Here is an 11,589-nt window from a genome sequence, read left to right on the forward strand (position 1 = left end):
CTCTTAATTAGCATTCTATTTATTTGATGGGGAGAGAAATAAGGACGGTAGTTAAAGATATGAAGTCCAAGTGGAGAGTAATAGAAAGCGGAGTGCCACAGGGGTCAGTATTGGCACCAATACTTTTCCTCATTTATATTAATGACATGCCAGAAGGAGTGAACAGCTACATAATCTGTTTGCAGATGATACGAAACTGTGCAGAGTTATAAAGCAAAAAGAGGATTGTGAAATACTGCAAGAAGACCTAAATAAGATCTGGGAATGGAGTAAAAAGTGGGAAATGGAATTCAATGTGAGCAAAAGCCATGTCATGGAAATGAGAAAGAGTGAAAGACGACCTGTGGGAATCTACAAGATGGGAGATGGAGTAGAACTGGAGAAAGTTAAAAAGGAAAAGGACTTAGGAGTGACGATGGAAGAAAACAATCAACCAGTAAGCCATATTGATAGAATTTTTAGAGAAACATATAATTTGCTAAGGAATATTGGAGTAGCATTTCACTACATGGACAAAGAAATGATGAAGAAATTAATAAGTACTATAATAAGACCCAGATTATTATTATTATTATTATTATTATTATTATGAGGTCAATGAAGGCAACCCACTGGAAAGCATAACTGCATAAACCCAAAGGCCCAGTGGGCGGCACCTCACCGATAAGTGAAAGGAAGTAACAGGAATGAACAACAGAATAGGAAGATTGGTAGAGATCTAAGAGGTAGTGAGTTCAGAGAGAAGAAAGGTATTCACACGTTTTTTAAATGCTTCAATGTTACTAGAATTAACAATCTCGTTGGGAATTGTATTCCAGAGTCTAGCAGATACTGGGATAAAACACCGGGAAAATTGTGAAGTATTACATCGATTCACAGACAAGGAACGGTCATTCATGATCAAGGATTGTCTTGTAGCACGTGCTGGTAGTGAAGGGGCAGGCAAATGACAATGCAACGGGTGGTTGGAATTAGACATGATTTTGAAGAAATAGGACAATGATCCAACCAAACGACGATGCCGAAGATTAATCTCAAGATTAGGAAGAAGAAATTTAATCTGGTTGAATGCTCTATCTAAAAGCTTTAAGTGAGACTCTGCTGCAGAGATCCACACAGAGTGACAATATTCAAAATGAGGCAGTATGAAAGAGTAAAAGCAATTTCTTACAATATCATCAGAGGAATATATCCGCCTACATTTGCGTAACAAACCAACTTTACATGAGACTGATGATGCAAGTGAACGCAAGTGCAACTCAAAAGTAAGTTTGGGATCAAGGGTGACTCCGAGTAACTTCAGAGACGAACAATTAGGAATAGGTACTTCGTTGACAACAATATCAGGGTGAACTGGGAAAGGTGTCCTTGATCTGCTAATAACCATACTATGGGATTTACTCGGGTTCAGTTTCATACCCCACCGATCACACCATGACAGAATCCTTGAAACATCTTGAGTGAGTACATTAGCGACTCTCTGCCTATCCTGTGGGGAAGGAATTGTCGCATATATAGTGGTGTCATCAGCATAAGCAACCATATTAGATTCAATCCCACACCACATGTCAGATGTATAAATAATAAAAGAAGAGGTCCCAGAACACTTCCCTGCGGAACACCGGATACAACTGGACTAAAAGAACTAAGGCAGCCATCAACAGTCACACGCTGCCTTCGACTCGTTAGGAACTCTGACAGAACTTGATGGACGCGGCCACCAATACCAATAGATCTAACTTTCGATAAAAGGGCTCTATGATTAACACGATCAAATGCAGAACTAAAATCAAGTGAAATTACTCTAGATTCATGACCAGCATCAAGGGCAGCTTGCATGTCGTGCGTTATGCAAACGAGAGCATCAGAAGTACTGAGACCTTTTCTAAAACCAAACTGACTAGATGGCAACAAATTATTAATATCTAAAAAACGATTGAGACGCTTGGCCAGCAGGCGCTCAAAAATCTTAGATAACACCGGGGTTATGGAAATGGGTCTATAGTCACCGGGGTGAATGGAGGATGAAGATCCCTTTGGAATAGGGGTAACATTTGCAGTACGCCAGCATACCGGAAAAGAACCCTTACGAAAAAGAGCTCTAAAAATAACTGCCAATTTTGGAGCGAGAGGAGAAGCAATCTTTTTGTAAAAAAGAGGCAGAAAACCCAAAGGATCACAACCCCCGAATGAGTCTAACTCATTAAGATATCTTAAGATTTCGGAGGACTTAAAGGCAATGGAGTGTAATTGGAATATGCAGTAGTAGTGTGGACCCCTCATAAAAAGAAACACATAAGGAAATTGGAGAGGCTACAAAAAATAGCTACAAGAATGGTTCCAGAATTTGAAGGGATGACATATGAGGAGAGACTAAAGGCTATGGATCTACCAACCCTGGAACAAAGAAGGGAGAGAGGAGACCTGATACAAGTTTATAAATTGATCAACGGAATAGACCAATGTAATTCACTGTTTGATCTGCTGCAGTCCCTGACGAGACAGCCAGACGTTACCCTACAGAACGAGCTCAGAGCTCATTGTGCCTGAGACCAGGCACACACCACACACCGGGACAACAAGGTGTGTGTGTGTGTGTGTGTGTGTGTGTGTGTGTGTGTGTGTGTGTGTGTGTGTGTGGCTGTGAGAGTGTGAGGCAGTGACTGTATGGCTGTTAGTGTGAGGCTGTAATGCTGTATGGCTGTTAGAATATGAGTGTGATGTTGTGTGGCTATGAAAGTGAGAATGTGATGGTGTGAGGCTATGATGCTGTGAGTGTTAGTTTGTATAGCTGTGAAACTGAAAGTGTGAATGTCTAGCTTCATACCTATATCAAGTACTTATTTCTATGAGGAATGCTGTTAATTTTTCACATTTCTCCCTTTCCTCAACTGTCTGTCTATATTCATACAGTATTCTGTTAGGCAAACTGAGCCTCCATCACAATATCTTATAGTGTATGTCTGGAAGGTATCTCTGTATTATATACAGTGTGTGAGGTGAGTGTGGCTGTGGCTGTGAGAGTGTATGGCTGAGCAAAAATGGAGGTATGTGGCTGTAAAATTATGTAGCTATGAAGTGGTGAGGTGTGAGAGTATTAGGGCACATGTATGAGGTGGTAAGATGACAAGTGTTCATAATAGCACTGCACTGCACTTCAGCCCGTCATCCACCTCAGTTTGTTGGGCCTACTTCCTAGTACAGTGGTTCCCAAACTTTTCCTGAGTGAGTAGTACCTCTTGTAGGTGTGGGACAGTCCCCGCATACCACCTGGTTCCAGAAAAATTTGGTTCCTGCAATTTTCAGTTTATTCACAAATAGAACACACAAATGAACTAATAACAAAGAACAAAATTCAATATAATGTAAGGGATGCATCTGTTTCTTCTCCACCAGCTAATTGATGGTGTAAAGCAATAATATTTTTTATCTGAGAAATTAGTTAATTTAATTTAACTAAAAATCGCAAATGATCCCAAAAGTGCCTTCATGTACCACAGGTTGGGAACCACTGCTCTTATACTTGACACTAAAACACAAGTCTTGCATTTTGAGAGTGGCAAACAAGTTTCTTTTCACATTTTCCCTTTATTTTATTTCCTTGTCTAGCACCCTTCAGAAAAAATTGTAGCTAGGTACTGTACTGGAAAATTCTTGTTTGTTAATTGTTTGCTTGTTACAGTTTAAAGGTCTTCTGTTAGCATGTAGAAGCAGTCATTAAGTATAAAGACATCAGTATTTATATTATTTCCTTTGTGTTCTTGTTCATGGTGTGGGTTGCTGTTTTGTTTTTGACAGTCTCCTTAGCTCAGTTTTGTCTCCAGAATCTTGCTATTTTTTTGGAGTGTTTTTATCCATAGTTCTAGTAAATGTTTAGTAACTGTGCCAACTGAGGACTTGTGAACACTGCAACACTGCCACGACTGTTGCTTTGATTGCCGATTGCCCTAAGTGTTTCCATTGTGTTTGAGAATGCCCCCTTCTTGCTTATTGCTCTGCATATTCTCACCTTATTTTAGAGTATGTGACACATTTACTGTTTCTACCTTGGTATTTACAAGATCTGGAACTTTATGCTTAGTAACGGGGCTTTGCTAGAAATGTAGCATCAGTCTGCCTGTGTTTCAAAAGGAGACGAGTGTTTTTATATTTTTGTGACACTCTTGCTGACTCAGCGGAAAGATTTTTTGTCCTGCAGAGGAATTACTTACAGAATGACAGGGAAGAAGTGAGTTTAGATGATTGAGTGTGTGTATGTTATCACCATTTATGTATTTACTTGTTTATTATTTTATCTGTTTAATGACTAAGCTTTTTTTCTTGTCAAAGCCATTCTCTTTTTTTCTCTGCTCTTTCCTTTTCTATCATGTGTGAAGGAGACTACTAGCCAGGGATACAGGAAAATGGGGAAAAAAAATTTCATTAATTAAAAAAAAAAATCAATACAAAGAGTTTGGTTCTCACGTAGACTGGAGTGACCAAGTTTTTTTTTTTTTTTTTTTTTCACGCATACTTCTGATCTTGCTAACTGCATGCCTCCCCTCCTCTTGCACCCTCAGTGCACAAAGCTTTCTTCTTGCTCTCACCCCTATTCTGCCCAACTCTTTAATGCAAAAGTTAACTAATACTCTCAATCATTCACCAGTATTTTGTCCAACTCTCTAATGCAAGAGTTAACCTGTACTCTCAGTCATTCACCACTATTGTCCAACTCCCCTAATGCAAGAGTTAACCAGTACTCTTAATCATTCACCACTATTCTGTCCAACTCTCTAATGCAAGAGTTAACCATACTCTCAATCATTCACCACTGTTTTGTCCAACTCTTTAATGCAAGAGTTAACCCATACTCTCAGTCATTCACCACTATTCTCTCTAATCCAAAGGTCACTCTCAATCATTCGCCAATATTCTGTGCAACTCTCTAATACAAGAGTTAACCAGTACTCTCAATCATTCATACTTTGCTTTACTAAACTCTGGAACTCTCTGCTTGCTTCTGTATTTCCAACTTTCTATGACTTTACTTCATTTAAGAGGGCATCAAGACATTTATCCCTTTCTCTTGGCTAACTCTTTTGGACCTGTAAGGGGACTAGCAACTAAGTGGGCCTTTTTCAATTTTTTTTGTTGCCCTTGATCAGATTTCTCCTCTGTTATTAAAAATGCTGTTATTTTTCAGGCACACACAGTTCTTTACATTATAAATGTGTCTTTTCATAAATACAGACAGAATAAAAATAGGTGAATAGTTGTGAGTGGAGATGTAGTTTGAATATATAGCTAATACAGAGATAGAGAGCAGTAATAAGAGCCAAGCCTATCTTGTGTCTTTGCAGGGAGCAGAGAAGCCCTTCAAGACAGTCATCAAGGCTAACATTGGTGACGCACACGCCATGGGCCAGAAACCAATCACCTTCCTCAGACAAGTAAGTGAAAGAGTTGTACCTGCTGTGGTGGTGGTGGTGGTGGTGGTGGTAGCCCTTCCTTCGTCTTAAGTTTCCTATCTGCTTTGTGCTTTGTTTATTTATTTATTCATTTTATTGTTGTATTAGCGCAGCATACGTGCTTGTTGTAATAAAAGTAGCAGTAGCTGTAGTAGTAGTAGTAGTAGTAGTAGTAGTAGTAGTAGTAGTAGTAGTAGAAGTAGTAGTAGTAGAAGTAGTAGTAGCAGAAGTAGCAATAATGGTAGCAGTATGAGTAGCAGAAGTAGCAGTAGTAGTAACAGAAGTAGTAGTAGTAGTAGTAGTAGTAGTAGACTTACCTAGTAGTAGACTTACCATGATGGAATTCAGTATTATTTATTTATCACGTACTCACACGACGACCATCGCCACCTCTACCACCACCACATTTCCGAGTACGTACTGGGAAGCCGTATTATTTCGTGACTCATTTTAGACTTGCTTACGTGATCCTTTCATTTCTTCGTGGTGTATTAAGTAACACACACACACACACACACACACACACACACACACACACACACACACACACACACACACACACACACACACACACACACACACACACACGGCCCGGTAGCTCAGTAGTTAGAGCGCTGGCTTCACAAGCCAGAGGACCGGGGTTCGATTCCCCGGCCGGGTGGAGATATTTGGGTGTGTCTCCTTTGACGTGTAGCCCCTGTTCACCTAGCAGTGAGTAGGTACGGGATGTAAATCGAGGAGTTGTGACCTTGTTGTCCCGGTGTGTGGTGTGTGCCTGGTCTCAGGCCTATCCGAAGATCGGAAATAATGAGCTCTGAGCTCGTTCCGTAGGGTAACGTCTGGCTGTCTCGTCAGAGACTGCAGTAGATCGAACAGTGAATTACACACACACACACACACACACACACACACACACACACACACACACACACACACACGTTCGACTCACAATCGAGAGGTCCGGGTTCGAGTCCCGGAAAGCGGCGAGGCAAATGGGCAAGCCTCTTAATGTGTGGCCCCTGTTCACCTTGCAGTAAATAGGTACGGGATGTAACTGGAGGGGTTGTGGCCTCGCTTTCCCGGTGTGTTGTGTGATGTGGTCTCAGTCAGATCGGTCTGTGAGCTCTGAGCTCGCTCCGTACTGGGGAAGACTGGCTGAGTGACCAGCAGGTAACCGGGGTGAATTACACACACACACACACACACACACACACACACACACACACACACACACACACACACACACACACACACACACACACACACACACACACACACACACACACACACTCACACGGGTGGAGATATTTGGGTGTGTCTCCTTTCACGTGTAGCCCCTGTTCACCTAGCAGTGAGTAGGTACGGGATGTAAATCGAGGAGTTGTGACCTTGTTGTCCCGGTGTGTGGTGTGTGTCTGGGTCTCAGACCTATCCCAAGATCGGAAATAATGAGCTCTGAGCTCGTTCCGTAGTCAGAGACTGCAGCAGATCAAACAGTGAATTACACACACACACACACACACACACACACACACACACACACACACACATACATACTGATAGATAGATAGATAGATGGATAGTTGGATGTATAGATAGGCAATATTATATTATATTATATATATATATATATATATATATATATATATATATATATATATATATATATATATATATATATATATATATATATATATATATATATATATATATATATATATATATATATATATATATATATATATATATATATATATATATATATATATATATATATATATATATATATATATATATATATATATATATATATATATATATATATATATATATATATATATATATATATATATATATATATATATATATATATATATATATATATATATATATATATATATATATATATATATATATATATATATATATATATATATATATATATATATATATATATATATATATATATATATATATATATATATATATATATATATATATATATATATATATATATATATATATATATATATATATATATATATATATATATATATATATATATAGATAGATAGATAGATAGATAGATAGATAGATAGATAGATAGATAGATAGATAGATAAATAAATAGGTAAATAGCAGGCGAGATTGATGGTTTTATGAATAGGTGAAAGAAATGTGGATAGATAGATTCACAGATATACATTTATATGTATGTAAATAGACGAATAGGTAGATAACTAGCTATGGATAGGTAGATGAGCAGACACAAATGAATAGATAAATGTATAATGCAAGTTAGATTGATTCGTGTTACTCATAAAAGAAACATTGGTGGCTCAAAATTGCATTCCGTCTTAAGTATTACTACGAAAACTGAGCTATACGAGAGAGAGAGAGAGAGAGAGAGAGAGAGAGAGAGAGAGAGAGAGGAAGTAATCAGACTGTGACAACTGCATCCTCCCTCTCTCTCTCTCTCTCTCTCTCTCTCTCTCTCTCTCTCGTGACTGCTGTAATGAAACGTTACGACGAGTGGATGGAAGTCACGTGTAACCACCACCACCACTGCTCCCCTCCTCCTCCTCCTCCTCCTCCTCCTCCTCCTCCTCCTCCTCCTCCTCCTCCTCCTCCTCCTCCTCCTCCTCCTCCTCCTCCTACTACTACTACTACTACTACTACTACTACTACTACTACTACTACTGCTGCTGCTACTACTACTACTACTACTACTACTACTACTACTACTACTACTTTTACTACTTTGTCATCATCATCATCATCATCATCTTCTTCTTCTTCTTCTTCTTCTTGTTCGTGTTGTTGTTGTTGTTGTTGTTGTTGTTCTTCTTCTTCTACCACTACGAGTACTACATTCCACAGAGATGATTAGCCAGTGTCTCTCTCTCTCTCTCTCTCTCTCTCTCTCTCTCTCTCTCTCTCTCTCTCTCTCTCTCTCTCTCTCTCTCTCTCTCTCTCTCTCTCTCTCTCTCTCTCAATCAGCAGCAGCAGCAGTACGGAGGGTTGACTGGTGTGTTTTCCCGAGCGGTTCAGTGACCCCTGGTGCGGCTAGGCAGTGCCACGTGAGGCGTCGCTGGCTGCCACGCTGCCCTAGTTACCCAAACCTTCACCTTTAGCCCGCCATTCTAGCTAAAACGATTTGCTTTTTACCGCGACCATTTCCAAGGATCCAGAAGTGACTACCCGTGTTCGCCAGTGGTTCTGTTCATAATGTAGAAATCTTAATAACCTGTCACTATATAACCCACCTCGATGTCCCCCCACTCGTTCTCACACAAAAAAAACAAAAAATACCAGTAAGTAAATGAATTAGAAGAAAACATACTCTGAAACGTTTTGCTTCCTCATCAACACATTTTCCAAGGTCACAAATGATTAACCTGATTCTCCGGCGTTTCTCTTGTTCATCATATAGAAATATTGATAATCCTTAGCTAGAAACCAGGCCCGCCCAAAAATAATTAAATCAATAAATGAATGATTAAAAGTCCAATTTTTCATTGTTTTACTCTGAAGATATTTCCAAAGGCCTCCGAGATTATTAGCCGGGTTCTCCAGTGTTTTTCCTGTTCATGATGCAGAAATCTTGTTAATTTGCCTCAAAAAACATGGAAAGAGACGCGAAACTTATGCTAAAACACTTTTTCTCATATAGACATTTTCAGAGGCTACAGAGATGATTGTAACCATTTTCTCAAGTGTATGCAAATTCAGCTCATAATGTAGAAATGTTAACATGTCACAAGTAACTACCATGAAAAAAAAAGAAAGACTTAAAAGCCAGCAGTAGCAGCACACCTGTTCACTCGCTGGACTGTCACGGTAAGGTGCAGTACAAGTAAGGCACTTTTGCGCCGCACCATAACTTTCATAAGGCCGTAATTGAAGTGACACTGGTTATTAAGAGTGCTTTCATGTTCCTAGTGAGAGAATAACGTGATTTGTATATTATTAACCCCTTCAATACTGGGACACATTTTTACCTTGAGATTTGTTTACGATTAGACCATTTTATTTTCATTAGAAAGCGTCTGTGGAGGTCAGATGATTGATAGCCACAGTCTTCACTATTTTGATCCCCCCACGTAAGTTTTTGAAGCTGTATAAAATCACCAGATAGTAAGCAGAATGAATATGGAAACGCATCATGGTATTGAAGGGGTTAAGTGGAGGAATTAACACTTATGAATCACGTGTGGCCTTGGAAAACAGTGGTGGTGAGTATAGCGTATCTTACTATTGGAGCCCATAGGTGTATTATGAGAGGGAAAGACCGTCAGACGTTGGCAGGGAAGAAATAGGTAACTAAAATAAGAATCTGGCACATGTGCAGGACTGTTAACAGAGGAAATTAATGGATTGGTGTATTTTTGAGTGTAGTGTGCCGGAGTGAAGTGTACTTGTATTTGTTGTATTGACAGATTTACTTAAAAAAATGATGTAATTTACTACGAACGTTTGGAAATGAATGGTTTAATTTTCGCGGTGCTGGTGATGATAATGGTGATTGTGGTGTAGTAGTGGTGGTGGTGATGATTGTGGTGTAGTGGTGGTGGTGGTTCTAATTCGTCTTCAACTTCTTTACTACTACTACTACTACTACTACTACTACTACTACTACTACTACTACTACTACTACTACTACTGTCACCACCACCGCGACCACCACCACCACCATCTTGCCTTCCCTCTTATCATTATCTTAAAAATAGCTTATCGTTAATATGTGTCACTGGCAGATATGCAAACGAGAGAGAGAGAGAGAGAGAGAGAGAGAGAGAGAGAGAGAGAGAGAGAGAGAGAGAGCCATTATTAAGCTGTCTCTTGGCTCGAACGCACCAGTCACATGATGGGAGAGAGAGAGAGAGAGAGAGAGAGAGAGAGAGAGAGAGAATTATTGTGATTGTGATTATTTTTTTTATAAGGAAGTGTTTTAACAAAGATTCTGTACTGTTGACATAGTGAGATGGAAATTATTGAGATGTCTCCATGGTTATGTTCAAAGTTTAACAAGGATTGTGTACTTAATGGATACTTTAACCCAGTCAATACCATGACGCGTTCTTATTCATTCTGCTTACTATTTGATGATTTCATACAGCTTCAGAAACTTATGAGGGGGGAATTAGAATAGTGAGGACTGGCTGTTTATCTTCTGACCTCCATAGACCCTTCCTCATGTAAGTAAAATGTTCTAATCGTACCCAAAACTCAGGGTAAAAAAGCGTCCCAGTACTGAAGGGATTAAAGGCCCAAACGGACGTTATTCTGTTTCATTCTTGTGTGTTGTAATAGTTTGGGTGATTCATTTTTCATGGGTGTTACAGTTATTGCTATTTGTCATGTCGGGGCAGACCATTCACTAGTCACCAGTCACCAGACCACAACCACCACTTCCTTCCATGTTGTGTGATCTGCTCAACCTCAGTCGGTGGTCGTAAGTCTCCTTCAGATCTTGGCTCATGTGAAACGGCACTGCACGCCACCCTACCCAGATTACTTTCAAAATGCTCTTGTTGACATCACTCGTACACTCAGTTTCCGGCTATACTGTGTCGGAGGTTATTTATTTATTTGTTTATTTTTTAGTTCTTGTGATGGATTATCAAGATTTCTACGTTATTAACCCCTTCAGTATTGGAATGCATTTTTAGCTTGATTTTTGGCGTGATTGGACGATTTTATTTACATTAAGAAGGGTCTATGGAAGTCAACAGATATATGGCCAGTCTTCACAATTTTGATCGTCCTCATGAGTTTCTGAAGGTGTATAAAATCACCTAACAGTAACCAAAATAAATATTAAAACGTGTCACAGTAAGAGGTTATGAGGAGAAGCATCTATGGAACCCCGCTAATTATCTCTTGTCTCTGGAAATGGTAGTGGTGAGAGAGCAAAGGCCTACTTTCCTTGCTGCCCAAAGTCTGGAGTCACTATTTCATCTTGCAGTGCAGGAAAGAATGAACAAGGAAATTAAATTAATTCATATATTTGTTTCCAGTCATAATGTTGAAATGAGACGGTTCTGTTCTCCCTCAGTGATGTACAAAACAGGCACATACCCAACTCTCTCTCTCTCTCTCTCTCTCTCTCTCTCTCTCTCTCTCTCTCTCTCTCTCTCTC

General features: G+C 39.3%; 1 protein-coding gene across 1 annotated transcript in view; it reads left to right on the forward strand.

Annotated features, from left to right (window-relative positions):
- LOC123506505 (alanine aminotransferase 1-like) overlaps window positions 1-11,589 on the forward strand; it is a 47,936-nt gene that overhangs the window by 2,461 nt on the left and 33,886 nt on the right. The window contains exon 2 of the mRNA XM_045258636.1: window positions 5,340-5,429. Within this exon, the coding sequence (XP_045114571.1) occupies window positions 5,340-5,429 (90 nt within the window). The remainder of the gene's footprint in view (window positions 1-5,339; window positions 5,430-11,589) is intronic.

The sequence above is a fragment of the Portunus trituberculatus genome, chromosome 20, assembly GCF_017591435.1.
Source record: "Portunus trituberculatus isolate SZX2019 chromosome 20, ASM1759143v1, whole genome shotgun sequence".
In the NCBI taxonomy this organism is placed as follows: Eukaryota; Metazoa; Arthropoda; class Malacostraca; order Decapoda; family Portunidae; genus Portunus; species Portunus trituberculatus.